Source organism: Histoplasma capsulatum, genomic scaffold (genome assembly GCF_000149585.1).
Source record: "Histoplasma capsulatum NAm1 scaffold_3 genomic scaffold, whole genome shotgun sequence".
Taxonomy (NCBI): Eukaryota; Fungi; Ascomycota; class Eurotiomycetes; order Onygenales; family Ajellomycetaceae; genus Histoplasma; species Histoplasma mississippiense.
This window is the reverse complement of record NW_001813980.1, coordinates 473,437-496,253: the sequence shown is the minus strand read 5'-3', so window position 1 is coordinate 496,253 and position 22,817 is coordinate 473,437. Positions and strand designations below refer to the sequence as shown.

Genomic DNA, 22,817 nt, shown 5'->3' with positions numbered 1-22,817 from the left:
CAATACATAGTTACGTACGGGACCTCACCTCACTCTCTCCTCTACCCCAGATCAACAGCATCACGACCAACAGCAGGCGCAGCCATGGCATCCCCATCCAAGCGTCTCGAAACGGCCAAAAAATTCATCGCCAACTTCAGCACGCTTTCCACAGAAACGCTGGAAGCCATCCTGGCAGAGAACTTCGTCTATCAGTTCGCGCCAGCGTCAATGAATCCACCCGGCCCATTCGACAAAAAGGGCTTAATCCAACACATTTCCGGCATCCATGCCATCCTGAGCGGTATCCCAGTAACAGCCAAAGAGTACGTTGAGAGTGAGAGCAGTAATCAAGTCACAGTGTGGGCGACAAGCCAGGCGATATTCCGCGAGGAGTTGAAGGTTGAGGGGCTATCTGAGGCGGCGTGGGCATTAGAAGGGGAATTGGTGTTTCTGTTGTGGATGGACGAGACGGGGGCAAAGCTCGTGAAGATTGTGGAGTTTCTGGACAGTCAGAAAATGGTGACGTTGCTAGAACTGGTACAGAGGGCGAAAGAGAATAAAGCGAAGAATAATTAGTGAGTGAGTGGGGGTTGAGCTGGGTTGGTTGGTTGATCGCGCGGAAATCATGTTTTTGTGACTCTTTTACTTGGTGTAACGCCGCGCTGCATCTTAGACAGGACACCCCAATGACTCAGATATCTGATCTCTTGATATCGATATCAAGCGGCCAGCCATCTGTTCCGCTGTGTTCTCAACTTGAAGCGTTGCTGATGGCTGATGGCTTGGGTTGTGGAGGCTGAGAGGATGGATGAGTAATATCTGTGACGTTGGTACCGGAGTACGGTAATTTACACAGTCATGGCCAGAACTCTTACGTCTCTTCTGTATTATTACACAATCCATCCTCCTGGGTCAAGATTTTCTCTTCAACAAGCGCAAACCTCCCACCTGTATATATATATAGCCCACACCATTCTGCTCTCCGCCTGCTGTTGCGTTAATCTCCTTCCCGCTCCGGTTCTGATTACTCTAATTCGGATTCTGTGGCCGGTGTCCCTTTTTCATTATCGAGAGCCACAAACCACCAAAGTGTTCCCCGCAAACAAGTGCCTGCAGAAATTCCCCTCATTTCCAAGTGAATTGAACAACAATCTCGATTACTAAATATGGCTGATATATCCCGTAATACTCCCCATACTTCTCCTCCACAACGAGACCAGAACCCTACCAGAGGCAATCGGAGACAACGTGGCGGCGCATCAGCCAACGTGCATACAGATACCCATCAGCGCCGCGAAAAGAGCGGTGGCAGAGGCGGCAGAGGCGGAGGAGGCAGAGGTTCGCGGGGTGCACGAGAGGGGGCACCGGATGGAAGAAGGCAAACAAGACCACAATCAGAAAGTCACTCTACGATTCGGTCGGGCCAATTCACAGATGGGGACTACGGCGAACCACCCGGCTCAACCCCTCGGAGTGGAGGCACCTCCGGTGATCGCCTGGCCGGAGATGCCAAACGTACTGAGGGCGAGGGCGCGGCTGTGACCGCAGCTGCCGCGATGGATGAGGAGGCGGATACCGGCGAAGTGTGCTTTATCTGTGCGTCCAGTATCGACCATACTGCCGTTGCGCCTTGTAACCATCGGACATGCCATATTTGTGCGTTGCGATTAAGGGCCCTGTATAAAACTAAGGCTTGCGCGCACTGTCGGGTATGTTTTTACATCATTCAATTTCCTCTGTCTTGGAGAATCAATTGCGATAATTAGGGAATGCCGAGTGCTAACGTACATCTGCTTCCATCTGTTACGTCACATGTTGAATAGACTGAGTGGCCGTTCGTAATTTTTACCGATGATCTGGTAAAGAAATTCGAAGATTTCAGAGACAATGACTTCATCCGTACGGACGACAACTTGGGAATTAAATATGAAACAAACGATATTTTTGAAGACACGGTTTTGCTCCTGAGGTATAACTGCCCGGATACGGAGTGCGATGTCGCATGTCTGGGATGGCCAGACCTACATCGCCATGTAAAGAGCCAGCATCACAAGGTTATGTGGTATGCACAGGTTTCACTCTGCTCGATTGGTTACCTTTCAATGATTTTAATGTCGTTGCTAACGGGAAAATAGTGATTTATGTACTCGGAATAAGAAGGTGTTTACTCATGAACATGAGCTCTTTTCGATGACCCAACTGCGGAAGCATGAGAAATACGGAGACGATATCCCTGGCGCTATTGATCAAAGCGGTTTCAAAGGTCATCCAGAGTGCGGATTTTGCCGACAGAGGTTCTATGGGGATGATGAACTTTACACGCACTGTCGAGATAAGCATGAGCGATGCCATATCTGTGACCGACGCAATGGATCCCGGCAGCACCAGTATTATATCAACTACAATTCCCTCGAGGACCATTTCAGCAAGGACCACTTCCTCTGCCTTGACAAGGAGTGCTTGGAGAAGAAGTTTGTAGTCTTTGAATCACAATTGGATTTAAAGGCCCACCAATTAGAGTGCCATCCAGCGGGGCTCTCCAAGGATGCAAGGAGAGATGCAAGAACAGTTGATTTATCCACTTTCGACTACAGAACTCCCTACCAACCACAGCGGGGTGGAAGAGAGGGAAGAGGTGCAGGAAGAGGACGCGATCCTAATGCAGAAACTCTCCCTGTATCCAGCGCGCAACCTTTGAGACGGGATGAGCTGGCTTACCAAAGACAAATCGCCATTCAAAGCGCTCAATCTGTCACTAGCAGGACATTCGGCGGCCAGCTCACACCCAGCGGGGCTCAGACAGTTTGCGTGCCACCTCAATCAGCTGCTCCCCCTCCCTCCACTACCCCAGCGACTCTTCCTCCCGCTTTCGAAGCGCTAGACCTTGGCCGTCCCAATGTGACACCCTCTACTCCCCAGGAACAAGCCCGCAAAACTGCACATGGCGCTGTGATGGCCCGTGCGACATCTCTCCTGCGCAATGACTCACTCAAAGTATCCGAATTCCGCAACAAAGTGTCTTCCTACCGCACTGGTGCTATCAACGCCCCCTACCTGATAGAATCCTTCTTCTCACTTTTCGACGCTTCATCTAGCGAACTAGGCACTCTAATAAAGGAGCTTGCCGAACTCTACGACGACAACTCAAAACGCACTGCCCTTCTCAAAGCTTGGAATGACTGGCGCGCCATAAATGAAGACTACCCCGCCCTACCCGGGCCCAACGGGGTACTATCAAATACCAGTCCAAGTACCAGCGGCGGTGGAAAACGCGTGCTACGCCTAAAGTCGTCGACGGCGCAATCCTCGCGCTCGGCTGTCGGGCGCAGCGGAAGCCTCTTAGGAACATCAAACGGCATCAGCACCAGCAGTAATCCATTTCCGCCCCTTGGAGGACCCACTGGCGGTAGGAACGCACGTACATCAGCATCACCTTGGTCGACTGTAACCCCTCCATCTCGTTCAGCAGGGAGTTCACCGGCCCCCTCCCGCCCGTCTCTATCAAGTGGCCCCAAATCTGCCACGCCCGCAGCTCCCTTCACACGAGGCACTAACGCGGACGCCTTTCCAGCGCTCCCTGCCGCTCCGAAACCCAACACCCTCATGGCGGGACTGACGCGTGGTACGGTTCGATGGGGTGGTACATCGTCAGGCAATGCGGCACCTTCTCCATGGGGCAGGGGAGGGGTTAATCCTACTCCTGCGGAGGCTGTAAGTGAAGGAGAAACGGGTGATGGTGGGGAAGGAGGTGGCAAGAATCGAAAAGGGAAGAAAGGGAAGCAAGTGCTATATCATTTTGGGTAGGAGAATGAGCCCTGGTATGCACAACGGCGTGGTGAGATGTGGGGGACAACAATATTCTTCCCATTGATCGCTTCCAAGCTTGATTTTGCTTCGAAATTTATATAGCACCTGGGGATGTGTCCATCTCCGGTCGATCTTTACATAATCAGAAACAATTCTTGATCTGTATCTTTATTTTGGCGAAGGGAAGGGCAGTGTGCGTGTGCGTGTACGGCCTGCATGTTTTATTCATCCCTCCGTAATGTTGCACCAATCCAATGTAAGCTGAAGTTCTGTGGAGGATCTCAACTCTACTACGGTTCAATACTTTATTTTTTAAATACCCAGATGGGGAATACATCTCAGCACAAGTAAACAAAAATGAACTGAGGCAGCATTTGACTTTTAGAGTCCCTGAGGACCGATGGCGAGATATTGTTGCCGCCTTCCACCTCCATCCTTATGGAATCACTGTTTGAAAGGAGACAAAAACACAATTACCTCTGAACTCGTAGCCGCGCTTTTCTCAATGACAGGCCATATCCTACTTAAACCAAGGTGAGTAGCAGCCATTGTCAGTTTCATTTATTTACTATAATGTAAGTAATTATGCTATTATCGTAAGTAGATTTGTTTTTAACCCGCGCTCAAACAGAGACGAAAAAAAAGTGCGTCAAGCCAACCCCGGCCAGCAGGAGAGGGATGTTCCTTTCTGTGCCGCGGCTCATTTCGTTCGCCTCTACTTGTAACACTATTTTGGGCGGATATAATGTCAATACGCCCCCGTAGCGTGAACGAATGTTTCTGTGTCCCGATGAAATAGGTGTCAGGTCAACTGCCCTGGCTTAGTAATCCTTCCACCATATAACTTGCCACGTAGCTAGCAATCCTTCAATCAAGCAAGCTTTACACCTTCCACAGGTTATGAGGCCCGTTTTGCGCACTACGCTGCCAATTCGGGGATTCCTTGCCGATTTAATCCCTATTTAATATTGCTTCATTCGATACGCCCCTTTCGGCGTTAAAATCGTCTTATTCTATCCAAATCGGCGCGTTCTGAAGATCTTGTTTTGATTCTACGCCGCTGCTCGCTTAGAAAACAAGCTTGCAGGGTGGAACGCACCACGTTGGAAATTAAACCTCCGATTGGCGAATAGAACGCCACGAAAGCTTATATTGGCAAGGATCTGATCCAAGGTGCCTTTATTTGAAAATCAATACGGAGTATGGCGGATCGATCTAGATCTCGCCCTCATACCCGCTCGCATTCTCGCGTCCTGCCCTCTGGCTCAGTAGTGGCGGATGATGATATTCCCCCACGCCCAAGCTCTGCTCACGATCGCCCGCCAGGAGCATTTGAGAGCTCTATTAATGAGCCCGATCCTCCTGAAACGCCGTTCCGATTCGAAGCTGGATTGAATACAGCTCCTGACACAGTCAGGCCTGCGGCCCGACCTACCCAACCTACCCAATCTACCCGAACCACCCGACAGCTCAGTGAGGCTGGTTCTCATCATGATGAGGCGGCTCGACGTTCTGAGGCCTTGCTTTCCGACGAGGTCTTGTCGGACGTGCAATTGCAACGCCTCATGATGACCTTTGAGATGGAGAAGGAGAGGCGTAAGATCATGGAGGAAAAACGGAAGGCTCTGGAAATCGAGTTAAAACTAGAAGAAATGCGTGCTCGCAGAGCCGCGAATAACCCTCAGAATGCTGATAATAATACACCGACTACTCCTACAGCCCGAACGCACACATGGGACCCGGATCTTGGTGAAAGATTGGAGTATAACCTCTATGATCCGGACAGCCGTGTCGGCAAGGCAATCGCCCAATTTAAAGAAGATGTAAAATCAATGACCAAGCCGAACGCTCTGACCGGCACGTCAAATTTCCTCACATGGAACGCGTCAATGAAGACCAAGCTGGTTGACGCGCAGTGCTGGGGTATAATAGAAAAGCAGCAGGTTCAGAACCCCCTGCAGGACCCCGAATGGGCTCCCTTTTGGGACGCCCGAAACCGTTGGACCTACGCGTTCATTTCGAACTCTTTGGGTGCGAACGTCAGGCCACGTTTCATAAAAAATGATGAGAATAGGATTGCTTACACCCTCTGGCGGGCAATTGAGGAGGAATACTCTATCCCCAAGACCCAGCTCCGCCGAGAGGCAGTCCTAGAATTCACATCGCTTGGTGGCACTCAGGTCACTAACGTGCACAGTTTCTTTGATAAGTTCCGTGCCGCGATCATGAAGTTGGAAATGATGGATGCTCACCCGCCTGACGCGTGGGTATTTGACATATTCTATTCCGCCCTTCCGAACGTTTGGAGGGGTTATGTACAGAAGAAGATTGAGGAGGCCCAAGAGTCCAAATCGACCCCGGTTGTATTGGACGTTCACCTTCTCATGGAGGAGATCCGATCTCAATTGGACCCTCCAAAAGATAAAAAGCCCGCACAATCGGTGAATACAGCTGCCAACGCTGCCCAATCGGGGGCCACAGCAGCTGCCGATTCCGCGAACAATAATAGCGCGAATACATCTAACTCGGCCCGTGGAGGTCGTTCCGGACGCGGTCGTGGCGGCTCCCGCGGCAGTGGCCGTGGTGGAGCTGGCAATCCGCCGACCTGCTCCGAGTGCAATAGATCCCACTTCGGCACTGTCTGTTGGTTTACGAATCCCGACCAGGCGCCCGATGATTGGAAGGCCAATAATGCTACTAAGTTAAAGGAGTTCAAAGAGAAGGAGAAGGCGAAGAAGGATAAGGACAATAGTGGGGGCAAGACCCAGTTAGTGATTACGGACGGGTCAGAGTCCTTTCAGATGGCGAACCTTGCAAAGGTTATAAATGTGCCGGCCTGCTTTGTGGAACCCCACAAGGATCCCCTAACCATATGGGATAGCGGCGCTGGCTGCCATATCGCGAGCGATAGATCACGATTTTCAATGCTTTTTACGATCGACGGTCCTACGGTCCAGGTGGCCAACAAGGCCGTTCTGAAGGTCCAAGGCGTCGGCATGGCGTCCATCCCAGTCGGCGAGAGGTTGATTGAATTCAATCACGTATACTACGTGCCAGGACTGTCAGCTAACCTCATCTCCGCTGGGCTTATGGAACGGCAGGGCTATATTCGCCGTGATATGCACGTTGACGCTGGAAATTATTTTGAGTTCCTGTCCCCTACTGGCAATGACGTGTTCTATGCCAACCTTTCCCGCAATAATATTTACATCCTATCCGACAGTCCTCCGACGTTTGACGGCGTTATGAATGACCAAGAATATGGGGCGGTCGCGTACGTGGCTGTTCCGAAACCAAAGACAATTTCAACGGATTATGATCCGAACGCAGGGTCCCTAGGGCCGTTCAACCGTGAGGAGGTTGAGCAATTGATTAACCCCAAGGATCCGGATACGGATTCCTTCGTCATATCCCCACCTAACCGACTCCCTGCCGTGGTCCCGAAGCAACTGCCGTTTGATGAATGGCACCGTAGATTGGGCCATATCGGCGAAAATAATATATTGAAGATGGCCAGGGACCCTCGCTTCGGAATTGCCATTATCGGCCCGAAGAAGTTGTCATTCTGCGCCACGTGCGTCAAAGCCAAGCAGAGGCGCGCTACGTATAAGAATTCCGCACCACGCCGTGCCACTCGCAAAGCTCTTAAGATTTGGGTGGATATTTTCGGCGGAGGTGAGACCCTAGGAACCGAAAATGACATATCCTCCTACGCCGGCAAGAAACTTGCCATGGTCATTACAGACGACGCAACGCGAATGAGATGGATTTTCCTACTGGAACGCAAGGATGAGACGTTGAAATATTTACGAATCTTCAACCAATTCATCAAGAACCTGCTGGGCCGTGGCATCGCGATTATACACTCCGATCGCGGCGAATTGAATTCGAACGCGGCTACGGCATATATGCTTAGCGAGGGGATTAAGTGGGAACCCACTCCCCCCCATACTCCACAACAAGATGGGGTATCCGAACGTTCGATCGGGTTAATTATTGAAAAAGCCCGATCGCTATTAATAGACTCTTCCGCTCCCGAAAAGATGTGGGGTGAGGCGGTTATTGCGGCCACGGAGCTGCTCAATCTTATGCCGACCTCCACGATTCTATATGGCGGTCCCGAAAATATGAAGCCGATTACCCCATATGAGGCATGGCTTGGAGCGCTCCCGTCGGCCCGTGGAATCCGCCGTTGGGGTTGCAAGGCGTTCCTGAAAATAGTCCCTAAGCCCACGAATAAGATGGCTTCCCGCTCATTAGAGCTAATTTTTGTAGGTTACGATGGCTTTACCAATTACAGGTTGGTTGACCCTTCCAATGGGCGTCTATATATATCCAAAGACGTCATTTTCCAGGAGGATCTTCACCTTATGGATCCGTCGGCCCCAGCCACTGGGCACCCGAAGACCCTACCCACGGCGGCCCGTCAGGCGGCTGCAGCGATTCCTTCGCCGATTCCTTCGCCGACTCCTGGCCCGATTCCTTCAGTTAATGACCTATTCATCGATGAAGAAGTCCAACCCCTCCGTCCGCTATTCCTAGTTCCCACCAATAATTGGTGGATAGACTATGAAATATCAGCGAGAATACCGACCTTTTTGGTGCAGAATACACCGATTTCCCCTAGCCCTCCTATTGAGATTGAGGATACCCCGACAATTACAGGGAATAACGATTCAGTGGGGGAATCTTCAGTGGGGGACGGTTCCGATGATCTGCCTTCCGATCCCGAGATATATGGGTTGCCGATTCCGAAGAATCTCACGCGCGCTAAGGCTTCCCCTGAGTGGAAGTTCTACTATAAGGCCTGCGTTAAAGAGGTTAATCGCTTAAAGCAAATTGGGGCCTGGCGATTAATTGAAAGAACCCCTAATATGGCAGTCCTTCGGGGCCAATGGGTGTTCGACAAGAAGTTCAATAATTTGGGTAAAGTCGTCCGCTATAAGGCCCGCTGGGTGGTCTGCGGCAATTATCAACAAAAGGGTGTCAACTATTCGAAGACCTTTGCACCCGTCGTTTCCGCCTCCACGTCCCGAGCTCTCATGGCAATCTCGGCATCTTGAGGGTGGCACGTTCTGCAAATCGATATGGTAACTGCGTTCTTGAACGCCCAACTGCCGGCCGACGAACGGATATATATGAGCCAGCCTACGGGCTTCCGTGAAGGTCGTGGCGATCTTGTTTGCGAATTAATGCAGGGACTCTACGGTCTTAAGCAAGCAGCGCTTTTATGGTATGAGGAACTGCGAAGAATGCTATTGCAGTCAGGCTTCCGTGTCAGTCCTTACGATGCTGGACTGTTCATTCATGACGCGAGAAAGGTCTATATGACTGTATACGTGGATGACGTACGCCTATACGGCCCGAAGATCGAAGATCTCAACTGGGCCAAGGCCGCAATCGCCGCTAATTACGAAATCAAGGATGTGGGCGATTCGAACCGATATTTGGGCATGAAGATTGAGCGGGATTCGACCTCCCTTACGTTGTCCCAACCCCTATTTATTACGAATCTTCTGGAGGAATTCGCTATGGATGACTGCCACCCTACGTCTACTCCCATAGAGGAGAACGTTGATTTCATGAATGACAATGAGGAACCGGTCGCTTATACGGCGGAATTTACCCTACGCTCCTATCAGTCAGGCATTGGATCCCTGCAATACCTTGCGACCAATACACGTCCTGACGTTAGCTTTGCAGCAGGCTTTCTAGGCCGATTCAGCGCCCGCCCTACCTCGAAGAATTGGGCCGCTTTCAAACGTACGCTCCGCTACTTGCAGGGCACGATTAATGCGGCTATTTTAACCTACTACAAAGACGCCGATATCGAACCCGTGGCGTACGCCGATGCCGATTGGGCCGGTAGGGATCCGGGATCCCGCTCAACTACCGGCTACATCATATATATGGCGGGGGGCCCCGTCGCCTGGCGAAGCTGCCGGCAGACAGGGGTCTCCAAATCATCAACCGAGGCCGAATATATCGCATCCTCCGAAGCCGCATATGAGCTCGTCTGCCTACGGGAGCTCCTAGAAGATGCCGGTTTCGTGCCGTCCCGCCTCAATAATCTGGATGCCGACGATCACCCCAACCCACCTCCGGCGAATGGCCTTGCTTATACGATTCATGCCGATAACAAGTCTGCCATCGAGCTATCCTCTTCCGAAGCGATTCCGCGCCGATCGAAGCATATAGAGGTCCGATTCCATATCCTTCGGGATCTCGTCCGCAAGAATGAGATATCGGTCCGGTACGTCCCATCCGCCGAGAACGCGGCAGACGGGTTAACCAAGCCGCTCGGAATGTTGAAATATACGCGTTGGAAGGAGATTATTAAGATGAAGGGATAGGGGGGTAAAAATTGATGGATTTGATGGCTGGGTTTTTTTTTTTTAACTACTTCGTTTTTCCAGTTGTCTTTGTACCTGTACTTGATTTGAAGGCAAATTTTGTATGTAGCATTGTGTATAGTTACTATGGTGAGTGGGGGTGTCAGGTCAACTGCCCTGGCTTAGTAATCCTTCCACCATATAACTTGCCACGGAGCTAGCAATCCTTCAATCAAGCAAGCTTTACACCTTCCACAATAGGACAATGGCAATGTACGGGGCTGAGAGCCGGGGAGTGGATGGGTTTTCACTGATAGAGGTAGAGGTGAAGATATTATATAGCTATTATGTATATATATGCTGATCAGCGGCAATGTATAAGTGGGAATTGAATCGACATGTTACCACACATACCATTTTGATTAGTAGAAATAAACAGCTAATTGAACGTAAACGAATAGGGTTTATTGGGTCGCTAAAATACAAATATAATGAATGCGTATATCTCGTAATTTTAGAACAAATTAACGTGTATATGCACGAGGGCTTCGTCAATATCTGATAATTGTGAGGGTGATAGAAAATTAATAAATGAAGAGTATAATCTCATAAAGACAGGCTAAATCACGCTATTAGAAATGGAGGGATCTTCCACACTCTTCGAGCATAAATTCTTGATAATTTTATAAAAGATGACAGTGCTAATTCCTCGGAGGCAACGGAGTATCATTCCATGACGGATGGAGACCATGGAATTGAAGGAGATTTCTCTAGCTGTGATGAAAAATGAGACGGTCGGGCAGATGGGGTCGTAACATTAGTCATGGGCTTAGATTCTGTTGGAATAATCGCTTCGGGATCAAGGTCAAAAGACACTGACGGTTGTATACTCCGACTTTCATCCACATCCATAAGATCATCATCTGCCCTGTCAACTTCCGCATCGAGGGCTACCATTCGCAACGTGAATTCATACTGTAATTTCTTCAGCCAGATTCTGAGCGGCTCGCCCTTCAACGCCCCCTCTCTAGCTTGCAGCAGTTGCTCTTTAAGATCTAGAATGAGCTTTCTCCGTTTCGCAATGGCGAGGGTTTTCGAATGTTTCCGTTGATTTTCGATTTTCAAACTCAGTGCTTCTGAAACCGCTTGAGCCTTGTGCAGCATGGGCTGGGGGAACGGAAGAAGTTTCGCGAGGAAGAGACCATAATGTTTGTCCTTTACAAATCCGTCCGAGATTTTATAAAGCATTGTCATTTTTGAAGTAGACGGCGACATCTCGACGGCAAGGTGCAGATTGACAACACCATTCCTCTCTGACATGATCTTGGCTAGATCATGGAAATGGGTAGTGAACCACACTAGCGCGTGGCTTTCGATAAGCGCTTCGGCGATCGCGATAGCAATGGCGAGACCGTCATTGGTGCTAGTACCGCGACCGAGTTCGTCGATAATAACCATGCTCTTTGGTTCTATATTGCGAAGAATGAAAGACATTTCACGCATCTCGGCGGAAAATGTAGAAACGTTGGCTTCGACATTGTCGTCTGTCGATACTCGTGCGAAAAGCTGATGCACTATTGGGAACGACGCATACTGCGCAGGAACAAAACAGCCGATCTGGGCCATGATAGTCATCAAAGCCAGAGATCGAATGTACGTGCTTTTGCCGCTCATATTGCAGCCGGTGATAATCTGAAACCGCGATTGTTGGGTGGCGTATGCATCATTGGGTACGTACTTGTCCGAATGTATCTTTTCGCGAATAGGGTGCCTACCAGCTTTGATTGCTAAGGTATCTGTGAGCTCTGGCCGAACATAATCCTGGATAGTTACAAGATGTGCGAAGGCTACAAGCATATCTAGTATGGCGATACTTTCGCTTACACGAAAAAGCCCGGCTATTTGTGATCGGATGTCCTCTATCAATTCTTGAATTGTTCGATCGCTCATGTTGATTACCTCATTGTGAGAATCGGTAATTTTTTGGTTCAACTTAACAAGATCCAGAGTTTGGAACTCGATGTACGTTTTCCTCTTGAAGATATTAATGAAAACATCGGGTAGTGGATTGTTGTCCAGGATCGAAACAGATAATCGAAAATAATACTGTCGACCTGTTTCGAACCTCAAGTCAAGGGCCAAGTCGTATTCATCTAAATTTGAATTAGGTTGTGGTCACCAAAATTGGGGTTGCTATTTGTAAATTACCTCCTAATCGCGAAGCCAACTCAACAACATCGTTATTTGCCTCTTTGTATGTCTGTCTTGCAACGTCGAGAAGGGTGTTAATTCCAGCCTGCACAGATTAGTAGTATATCCTCATTGGACGGTTTCAGAGGGGAGGGGAAGCTTGCTTTAACTGCGTAGGTGCGCTGATTTCGCAAATCTAATGGCCGTGATTGATATGTGACATCTTCATTCAGTGTGGAATTGATCATCTCTGTGATCGTATTGTACTCTTGGGGCGCACACAGCTAGATCGTGTCAGCCTGCGACACAAAAAACATTGACAAAATATAACGAACATTGCGGATTGCTAACAAAAGGGTGCTCTGGGCGCGCGATAACGCTTGATATATAGGTTTAATCGCGTTAACGTAGGTTTTGAGCATGATGACGTTATTGATTGATTGCTCCGCATGCTGAAATGTTACTTTCGTCGGAATTACAATTAGCTAAAAATAATTAGTTTCGACAAAAAGCAACGCTATAACCACAGCAACTTACAGAGGTGAGGACTTTGTCCGAATCAACGAAAGACTTGAGAGCTGGAAACACTATGTTAGCACTGTACGCCGTAGGAAACTCTTGATCACAAACCCTGCCGAACAGAGTAAAACATTTCCTCCTTCATGCTAAGTTCCTCAACAGCGTTATACCTAGCTAGAAGCTTGGCCTGTTCTGTGGAGGGTTGCAGAACATTACTGCGGAGGAGCCTAGAGCCCATTGGGGTAAGAGTTTCGTTGAGTACTCCGAAAAGGCAATCCCGAGATTTAGAATTCTGAAGATTTTGGATCAATTCTAACGAGACGATCGTTGACAGATCAATCAACATTGAACCCTCAGACGGTTCATATTTGATGCGAAGGGAATGGTGAGAAAAAGTTTTGGAGAACTCCGTCTCAATATAAGTGAGTGCCTTGAATGCTCATGTCAGAGCATGTTAGAACAAACAGCAGTGAGTCAGACCAATCAGACACGTTTGAATACAGCAAACATACCGCAGCGAGGCAGCATGTCGCGAAATAGTTTCCTTCAAGAGAGATCTTGATAGACTCAAGGTCTTCTCTAAACGCAAGCTGCTCGACATATTCATGGCCAGCGCTTTCCGCCCAGAGCCGTCTATCGACGGAAGTAACAGTCAATTGAGGTAAATTCTCCTCCACGATGGAATAAAGCTTTGATCGTGGTTCTTTAGCAGTTTTCATAAAGAGAATTTCCGTTGGATCAAATACAGCCAATTTATGGATGGTTCGGGCGTAAGTTTGGCTGTCGCATATCTGGCACAAGACGGCCTCTGATGTGGAAAAATTGACAAAGGCCAGGCCAACTGTAGGAGATATTCCGCGGGATTCACTAATGGCACAAATAATTTCCTGAGAGGCAACACTTGTTCCCGCTGTTGTTGGCCTCGCTGTCCTGGGGTATCCAGAGCTTGATTGGTCTGTTGTAGGCCGTCGAGCAAGGACATTGCCGTGACTTGGGAAATATGAAGTATTGGTTGAGCAACGGGTTGAAGGCATCCTCAACAAATTGGGATCCCAGAGAGACGTGGTTGGACGCAGCTACAGGTCCATAACAGAATTGGCTCAGATATAATAACTGCCGCTCAATGTCTGCTGGGTATATACGTGACGAACATTTTTTACATTGTGAATGTAGTCGTTGGATACAAAGAGGTTGTTGGAAGTTGAGGCTTGGAAAGGGGGAGGCGATATACTATTCCATTTTCGTCTTAGTGTGAAATTACTTTTCATATAAGTGCTTAATCATTCTTATCAAAATTATTATTTTTTTTTTGAAGCTCAATTTTGGAATATTTCCCCCAAGGCAGCTCACAACGACAATTTCAGTAATACTTAAAATCCTGCACCATGGCGACAGTGCTTCCTCCTCCCAGCAAGCGCCAGAAGCGGGAAACTGCGGAGAAAGCGCGGTTGCAGCAGGAAATCCAAACAATCCCTTCTAACCTAGGCAGTATTCGAGTACAATTCTTCGACCAGACAACGGGAAAAACTACCGGGCCCCCAGTATCTGTTCCAATTGCAGACGCATCTGTTAGGAACCTTGAAACACTCGTGAACACGTTACAAGGGAATGTAGGTATGCTCATCTTCAGGGGAATGTCATATATAGGGAAACAAGGGGAGCTAATCCATCCCAATAAACAGGATGATGACGAAAGAGTCCCTTATCGATTCGCATATAACCCAACAGAAGACAATGGAGAGGTTGTCGACATACTATCAGACCTCTATCATTCGCTCCTCAAACCAGGACTGAAAACGCCCGAAGATACAGTCCATCTCCACTATACGCCACAGGCCGTCTTCCGAGTAAAAGCTGTATCGAGGTGTTCCGCGTCAATATCAGGACATGGAGAGGCAATTTTAGCGACAGCATTCTCCCCAGCTTCGTCATCACGCATGGTCACTGGAAGTGGGGACTCAACAGCGCGGATATGGGACTGCGATACGGGAACTCCGCTACACACCTTGAAGGGACACAAAAGCTGGGTTCTCGCCGTCAGTTGGTCGCCGAACGAGCAGATAATAGCGACAGGGAGCATGGATAATACCGTCCGGCTGTGGAATCCGAAAACAGGTGAAGCTCTTGGTGGACCGCTGAAGGGACATACGAAATGGATCATGAGCCTGGCATGGGAGCCGTACCATTTACAAAGGCCGGGACTTCCAAGACTCGCATCCGCCTCCAAAGACAGCACTGTGAGAATTTGGGATGTGGTGTCGAAGCGTATCGACACGGTGCTCACTGGGCATAAGGGGTCCGTCACCTGTGTTCGATGGGGCGGGATTGGGCGCATATACACCTCGTCCCATGATAAAACAATTAAAATTTGGAATCCGGTAGACGGCAGCTTGCTCCAGACGCTCTCTTCGCACTCACACCGCGTGAACCATCTAGCGTTATCTACAGACTTTGTCCTCCGAACTTGCTTTTTCGAACACAACGAAAAGGTTCCCGAGACTGACGAGGCTAAAATCTCAATCGCCAAGCGTCGGTTTGAAAAAGCAGCAATGGTAAATAATAAAATTACTGAACGATTTGTCTCCGCCAGTGATGATTTTACAATGTTTCTATGGGACCCCGCGACGTCGAATAAGCCCGTTGCACGCCTGTTGGGCCACCAGAAAGAAGTAAATCATGTCACATTTTCTCCAGATGGGGCGTACATTGCCTCTGCCAGCTTTGATAACCATGTTAAGCTGTGGAATGCTCGGGATGGAAAGTAGGTTAAAGAAACTTAGAATTTTGATCTCTCTATCAGACAAACCAACCTTGGGGGCTACAATCATATTCATTTCTCTAACTAACGTCAATAGATTCATATCCTCCCTTCGTGGACACGTGGGCGCTGTATATCAATGCTGCTTCTCAGCCGATTCACGCCTCCTCGTTTCATCCTCTAAAGATACCACACTGAAAGTTTGGGATGTCCGCACCGGTAAACTGTTCATGGATTTACCAGGTCACTTAGATGAAGTTTACGCTGTTGATTGGAGTCCAGATGGAGAGAAAGTGGGCAGTGGTGGGAGGGATAAGGCGGTTCGCATCTGGAGGCATTGAATCCGATATTTCCCGCTATCTGTAGGGAGATTTTATAGAACCAAGCGTCTTTGAAGTGAGAAGTGAGAAAAGACCTGGCGTTTTGCAATTTAATCTTCAAAAACGGAGCCAATGAAAATTACTTCTATCCCCTCGTCTGGCCGCGAGGCACAATTAGCGCCGTTTTTTAGCGTGTATGTTGGTGTATTAAAACGCGAAATCTACTGGATTATATGATAGATCGGCTGTATTAGCGTGTTTTTGTGTAATCTATGTAATCTATTTGATCTAGCCCTAATTAAGATATAGAATGGAACTCCTGCCAACACCGGCTTTTCAGACAGAGAGGAATATTATTACATGCAGCACAACCATATCTTGATTTTGAAGCTCTACTCTTATTCTGCTCTGCTCTCTTTCTTTTATACTGACATCAGGCACAAGCTCAAAGTTCTGACAGAGAAATTCAATGGTGATTTATATCTGGGTTTGATTGAGTAGAAGGTAAAAAGCTTGAGAATTCAAGGAGTTGAAGATAGAGCTGCTGGTGGAATTGAATATGAGATAGAGTAGTAGAGTCAGAGCCCACAGCAGCAGAGTCTGAAGCAGCAATAGAGCCTGAAGCAGCAGTAAAGTCTGAAGCAGCAGTAATCAATCAATGAAGAATATAAACATTGACAATTGCATGATCAATAATCCAGTATAGAATTGACAATCATATGTGATTAGTGAGCATCTGAGTCTCATAGAAAGCTCTATACTGATTTGCTAGATCAATTCCATTCATATTATGATTGTAATCATTAATAATGATAGAAATATTCATAATTTGTTCATACTTATTGTGAGGGGTGATGACAGTATGAAGAGTGAATAGTAGAAGATAGTATATAGCGTAATGGAAGATAATAGCAATAGTAATTATAGTAGTAGTATCGTTGTAGCTAATCACTAAGAAGGAAAAGAAAGAGAAAGAAGATGTGCAAAATACATACATTTGTATATATATATAGAAATAGCGGTAGCAAGAGTATAATGAAAAGGGGCAAGAATAGACAAAGATATAAACAAAGATAATATAATAATAAGAAAATAATAAATGAGTGTATATGAGTGTTTTACATTTATCATTAAATAGATGTTGAATCTGTAAGCCATTGATGGAATTGATTTCAGAATGTTTTCAAATACATTCAATGAAACTGTCTGATTTTTAAACTGTAGACAGTAGTAAAACCATATTATTGTCCTTCCATGTAAAACAAAGGACTTCATTTTGAGAGATAATACACAGAATATTGAAGAGAATATGAGTGAATAATTCAGAGTTCTTCAATTCTTGTAGAAGAGGAGGTAGATTGATAGAATGAGTGATTTCACAAGTTTCAATTCCTTGCTTTTAAAGATAATGAAATAGAGCAACAGAGGTGAAGTAGTTGTTCATATAAATTGAATAATCAGCAATCTCTTTACTGTTATTCAATTTCATATACTGTTCAGAGTGCTGCAAGAAGCTCTGCTGCTCAGACCTTTGTAAAAATACTGACAATCATTCAATCAATTTCATTATAAGAGATTCAGTCTTGATTAATTCTGAAATATGAAACATTATATTTATGCAGAGATTATTATGAGACATGGGAAAGATTTAAAAATAACTTTATTCTTCTAATTTAAAAATTTTATATCTCCGTTTAATTGACTTCTGATATGGCGTACTTACGCCCTCTATCCACCTCTGGCTTCCGCTCCACTCCTTGCTGCTTCCCGGAGCTTCCGCTTCTACCTTCTCTACAGAGAGCTTCCACTCCTACCTTCTCTATAGAGCCTCTGTTCTTCCCCTTGTATGCGATCGCTCCTTCTATGAGAGTTGATCTCTATAAACAATCACTGTATATATATAGGGGCGTACGCCCATCTCCCATCTTTTAGAGAATCAAACGTGTTTATACTTATAATTTGACCTTTATGTAGCCGCGTACGCTACATCTGAGGCATTTTAACTGTATATTTGAACTGTTCAAAAAATTGAATCATCATCTCATCAATGAAAAGATTTGAATCTGAGTTGTAGTATTTCTGATATATTGTATGAAAGTTGAAGTATAAAGACTCTAGCTTTTGGATGAAGAAAAATTTCAGTCTGTAAAAATTGAATATATGAATATATCTTTTAAGCTGCTGAAATTAGTTTTATTTCATATAAAATTTTAATAAATGAAGTGGTTTCTGAGCATCATTTTTATTTCAATAATCTCCAATTGTTGAAGATTTATATACTTTTATATAGATAATTTGTTTAAGAAATATTTTGATTTCTGCAGAAGTGGTTGACTGTCAATTCTGAAAATTGATGATTGAGTTCTTTAATATCTGAATCTTTGCATAGACATTGATGAAACAGGCAATATTCTGAATATCAGACTCTGAGATATAAAGAGAGAATAGAGTGTATGAATTCCATAAATCAATATTGAGCAGATTGACAGTTTATGTATGTATGTATGTATAGGTTTAACGTCCCGGAGAAAACACGGGCAGCGCCCGTGTTTCAGAAGCCTCCCGAAGGGCATGGAGACGTGCTACGCTGGAGAGATTTCTATGTACACAGAGAGAGAAAACAGAATCCAGGTGGCAACTCTTGAGAAGACTCAGCTCATTGCAAAGGATTTTTCTGAGCTGCGCATCCACTTCTGGCCCGACGTATGGCCATTCATGGTGGGGCTATAGTGTGGTTCCCTGAGGGGACCGCCGCTGCCGTGCCTGGAAGGCTTTATAGTGAGCAGAGAGGGATACCTCTCTCAGTTGATCAGAAAGCTGTCTGTGCTTCTAACATCAGAAGAAAGACAGACAAGATAAATAATGAAGGAGAGAGCACTGAAGAAGGTTGTGACAGGAAAAGAGCAGAGAATGACAGAGAGAGCAAAGAAAAGAAGGAAGAAGAAGCATTTGAGCCGATAGAGACAAGGGCAAACGAGAGGAAAACAAAGCAGAGCACGCGTAGATACAATGCCGGCAGTCAAAACCATATCAGCTGAGTCAGACACGTAGACTGTACTGATTACACCACAGCTAATTGAGACAGATGAGCCTAGTTGTGCTATCTGTACTGTCTGCATAGACTGTGATGTCCCTGGCAGTTGCACTAGCTACCGTGGGTGTACTCAGCAGGCCGGCCTCGTGGAACTGCTGCGGGGGTTGTCAGATGGTTTGCAGCCAGCCGGCTGCGTTACCTTGTGCAGTACCGTGTGTAGAACTGCGTGAAGTCCAGCAGTTCTACAAAGTCTGTAGGGGTCAGAGACCCTAGATAGGCAACAGCTGTCGCCCGGTTGTGTGGCCGTGCTGCTGGCCTCTTGGGCCAGTGAAGAAAGTGCCTCTGTGAGTGTCGACAGAGCACCAAATGTTCTGGGCTCTTGTTGTGTCCACAGACACAGGTGAGCCTCGCATCTGCATGCTGGAAACGCCTGTGGTACCAGGAGAAGTCCCCATGAGAGGAGCGGAGTGCGAGCCAGCGGTGAAGGGCATGCCGTGGCATGGTGAGCTCCGGAGGGGCCTTCACTTGGTATTCCACAGTCGGCCTGCTGAAACTCCAGCCCCGGTACCAGTCAGAGAGCCTGCCACAGGCTCCACTCCACCACTTTCGCCTTGCCTCTTGGCTGAGCTGCTTGGCCACTGTGCGGACCCCACTGACTGTGGGTGTGGCCTCGAGACCATAGGCTGGGGCTGCAGTGGATGAGACTGCCCGCTTAGCCAAGCGGTCTGCTTCCTCATTGCCCTCTATCCCCATATGCCCAGGAGCCCATTTCAGGCCGACATTGTGCTGTCTGAGGAGCTCATGGCAGCGGTTGTAGGCCCAGTTTGAGGAGGCTGCTGCACTGCCCCGTATGCCCCAGATGACTGAGGTGTTGTCGAGGCAGAGCCAGATCTGAGGGTTGCTGCTGTCCTCTGTGACACAAGGTAGGAGCTTCACAGCGCACTCTAATGCCCGGCAGGCACCAACTGCCTCAGCGTCGAAGACATGTGACATAGGGCTCAGCGCAGCTGAGAAGCTGGCCAGCTGTTTATTTCCCTGATAGACTATGAAGCCATAGCCCACCTGCCTGCTGTTGTCAAGGCTCCGTTCTGATCCATCTGAGAAAACATATAGATCTGTTGAGGGTTGACTTCTCCACCATTTCTTGAATGCCTGAGCAGCACTCTTTTTGTCTACACCCTCTGTGGGGTCTGTCCCGCATCCCTCTGAGTAGTGTGGGATGGCAAGTGTGGGCCTATTGACTGCAGGTAGCAGCGCCCCCAACCGCTGGATCTTGGTCTTTGAGCGCTGCCGGGTTCCAGCCCCTCTTCCTCGTGTGATCATTGGAGGTGCTATCCGTGAAGCCAGTGGGTGCTTCTCATCCACCACCTGAAGCCTTGTCGCGAATCGAATTTTGGCCTCCTCCAGAGCTACCATTGCTGATGGGAGCCCAGCATCCCGGTATAGGGTAGCGATGGGCGTTGTACGGAAAACTGGGAGGACCCCTCTGGCTGCCATAGTAAGCACCTTCTCAACTGTCCCCACATGCCATCCCAGGCGGGAGCTAACCTCCCCACTCCCGCCCGTGTGCCTTGCTGGCTGCGTGCGGCCGCCGTACCAGGCCTCTGTGCCATAGAGCAGTGAGGGAACCACGCAGGTGGTGACCGCCTTCCGCAGAGCGTCTGCTGGGGGCCCGTCTCTGGTCTTTCCCAGACTCCGGATGTGCTGGGCCACGGCCCTTGCCTTCTTTGCCCGGGTGGAGACATGTGGTCTCCAGGTGAGCCTTCTGTCGAAGTGTACACCCAGCCAGCGAAGTGCTGGCTCCTGTCCAGCTGGGGCAGTAACAGGGTGAACAGTGAGGTCCTCAGACACAACTACTGCTGGTGCCTCATTGTGTCGCTTTCTTGTAAGATGGATCATCTCAAGTTTCTCTGGTGCGAAGGCCACCTTGTTTATCTCCCCCCACCTCAGAATACTCTGTATATCCTGTCTGAGAAGGGTGGCATTGTTGTCAAGTGAGTGGGTCGCCCGCCAGATGTTCAGATCATCCGCATAGCCAAAGCGCAACTCCGAGTTTTGCCACAGCAGCTCTGCCAGGTACAGAAGGAACAGTATTGGTGACAAAGGAGACCCCTGTGGCGTGCCACATTGCATCTGATGTGCTGCTGTGGTGGTCCCCTCCAGCCGGACCTGAGCTCTGCGTTCAGTGAGGAAACTGTCATTGAGCTGCAGCAGCTCGCAAGATATTGAAATAGGAGTTCCTCAGGGTTCCCCAGTCTCACCCATTTTATTTACTATATTTATCAAGTTTCTGTTTATTGATAGACAAATGGCAATTATGGTGAGAACTCCAAGCTATATGGATGATTTGGGTCTAGTCCTAAGCTCAGAATCAATTGTAAATAATTGCAATTTGATTGAGCAAGCAGCAACTAAAATGATTGAAAAAGTAAAATCAAAAAACATTATTTTTGATATGGATGAAACTGAATTAATTCACTTTTATTTAAATTTCAGAGAAAGAGATACTGAAGTTAAGCTTTTAAACCATTCAGTTAAACCAAAAAATTCAGTTAGATGGCTTGGTGTCTGGTTAGATTCTCAGTTAAATTTTAAATCTCATGTTCATATCAAAGTTGCAAGTGTTGAAAGAATCTTAAATAGTATTTTAAAACTTTCAAATACTGAGAGAGGCTTGTCTTTTCAAGCAATGAGACAATTGTATATTGCTTGTATAACCTCTGTTTCAGACTTTGCAGTTCAAATATAGTGGAAAAATCAAAAGAGTTTTGTAGGGAGGTTTCAAAAGCTTCAAAATTCAGCTTTAAGAAAAATATTGCGGGTATTTAAAACCTCTTCAATTAAAGCCATGGAGATTGAAGCCTCTCTATCACCACCACAAGTGAGATTTGATAAAATCTGTAAGAATTATACTCTCAGAATTATGAAATTATATTCTAATCATTTAATTAGAAAAAGAATCTCAACTTCTTTTCCAAGTGGATCAACTGGAGTAGATCTGAATTGGGAGTCATATTTTGATTGGAATGAAATAAATTCATCTGATAATTCAACATCTGTGCAAAGAAAGAAGATACCATCTCAGTTATTTAGAATTTACTCCATGATTAAAAACAGTTTCTCTAGTTTAAATGTGGAAAAAATGGTCTTTGAAAATCTCTCTCCTTGAAAGAAAGATCTTGTTAGTCTTATTAATTTAAATATTAGTCAACTTTCAAAAGAAGTTCAGACTGAACAACATTTAAATCTTCTAAAACAAATGAAAAACAAAGCAATTCTTATATACACTGATGGCTCAAAATGTGAGAAAACAGGCAATCTTGGAGCTAGAATAGCATATTCAGAAAATGATAAAAACTATATTCTTGATTCTTGGCAAATTGAAAAAGAGTCAGAAGTTGTTAATGCTGAATTATTTGCAATTTCAAGAGCTTTCAAATTGGTTGAGATGAAGATTGAACAATAGAAAAGATTTGAGCATGTTTGGATATTCTCTGATAGTCAAGCTGGGCTTAAAAGGCTTCAAAGTAATAAAATCAGCAGTGGACAGTCAATGCTAAAGCTGATTTTGAAAAGTCTTCAAAATATTCAAAGAAAAATCTCACTCAATTGTTCTATTCATCTTCACTGGGTGCCTGCTCACGTAGGTATATATGGCAATGAAATGGCTAATAAAGCTGCAAAAAAAGCAACTGAATTAGAAATCTGCTTTTAAAGAATTGTAATATAAGTTTATATTAAGAGAAAAATAAGAGAATCATGTTTGCAAAAATGGCAAGATATCTGGTTTTTATAAAAAAAGAGTGTACATTATTCCAGGTTTGAAACTAAGCCAAAATGGAAAGCTTGCTCAATAAAATGTAAAAAGAAACTTT

At 46.7% G+C, this 22,817-nt stretch overlaps 6 protein-coding genes across 6 annotated transcripts; 4 read left to right on the top strand and 2 right to left on the bottom strand.

Moving 5' to 3' along the window:
* Positions 1 to 84: 84 nt before the first annotated feature.
* HCAG_03281 (predicted protein) lies at positions 85 to 386 on the top strand (the record flags this gene model as incomplete). Its single annotated transcript, XM_001541134.1, has 2 exons — positions 85 to 305; positions 341 to 386. 2 exons carry the CDS (start codon positions 85 to 87, stop codon positions 384 to 386), a joined length of 267 nt encoding a protein of 88 aa, XP_001541184.1.
* Positions 387 to 1,148: 762 nt separating this feature from the next.
* Positions 1,149 to 10,683, top strand: HCAG_03280 (hypothetical protein; the record flags this gene model as incomplete). The annotated part of the gene is made up of 11 exons (XM_001541133.1): positions 1,149 to 1,578; positions 1,933 to 2,044; positions 2,118 to 3,693; positions 4,324 to 4,364; positions 4,394 to 4,433; positions 4,646 to 4,686; positions 5,009 to 8,818; positions 8,988 to 9,022; positions 9,058 to 10,042; positions 10,264 to 10,271; positions 10,640 to 10,683. The coding sequence occupies 11 exons, from the start codon at positions 1,149 to 1,151 to the stop codon at positions 10,681 to 10,683; spliced, it is 7,122 nt and encodes a 2,373-aa protein (XP_001541183.1).
* Positions 10,684 to 10,847: 164 nt separating this feature from the next.
* On the bottom strand, positions 10,848 to 13,549 carry HCAG_03279 (hypothetical protein; the record flags this gene model as incomplete). The annotated part of the gene is made up of 7 exons (XM_001541132.1): positions 10,848 to 11,942; positions 12,006 to 12,274; positions 12,330 to 12,417; positions 12,647 to 12,796; positions 12,849 to 12,889; positions 12,942 to 13,260; positions 13,343 to 13,549. The coding sequence occupies 7 exons, from the start codon at positions 13,547 to 13,549 to the stop codon at positions 10,848 to 10,850; spliced, it is 2,169 nt and encodes a 722-aa protein (XP_001541182.1).
* Positions 13,550 to 14,215: 666 nt separating this feature from the next.
* Positions 14,216 to 15,929, top strand: HCAG_03278 (hypothetical protein; the record flags this gene model as incomplete). The annotated part of the gene is made up of 3 exons (XM_001541131.1): positions 14,216 to 14,444; positions 14,478 to 15,591; positions 15,686 to 15,929. 3 exons carry the CDS (start codon positions 14,216 to 14,218, stop codon positions 15,927 to 15,929), a joined length of 1,587 nt encoding a protein of 528 aa, XP_001541181.1.
* A 2,550-nt stretch (positions 15,930 to 18,479) lies between these two features.
* On the top strand, positions 18,480 to 18,869 carry HCAG_03277 (predicted protein; the record flags this gene model as incomplete). The annotated part of the gene is made up of 2 exons (XM_001541130.1): positions 18,480 to 18,611; positions 18,777 to 18,869. The coding sequence occupies 2 exons, from the start codon at positions 18,480 to 18,482 to the stop codon at positions 18,867 to 18,869; spliced, it is 225 nt and encodes a 74-aa protein (XP_001541180.1).
* Positions 18,870 to 19,137: 268 nt separating this feature from the next.
* On the bottom strand, positions 19,138 to 21,207 carry HCAG_03276 (predicted protein; the record flags this gene model as incomplete). Its single annotated transcript, XM_001541129.1, has 2 exons — positions 19,138 to 21,086; positions 21,204 to 21,207. The coding sequence occupies 2 exons, from the start codon at positions 21,205 to 21,207 to the stop codon at positions 19,138 to 19,140; spliced, it is 1,953 nt and encodes a 650-aa protein (XP_001541179.1).
* Between the last annotated feature and the right edge of the window lie 1,610 nt (positions 21,208 to 22,817).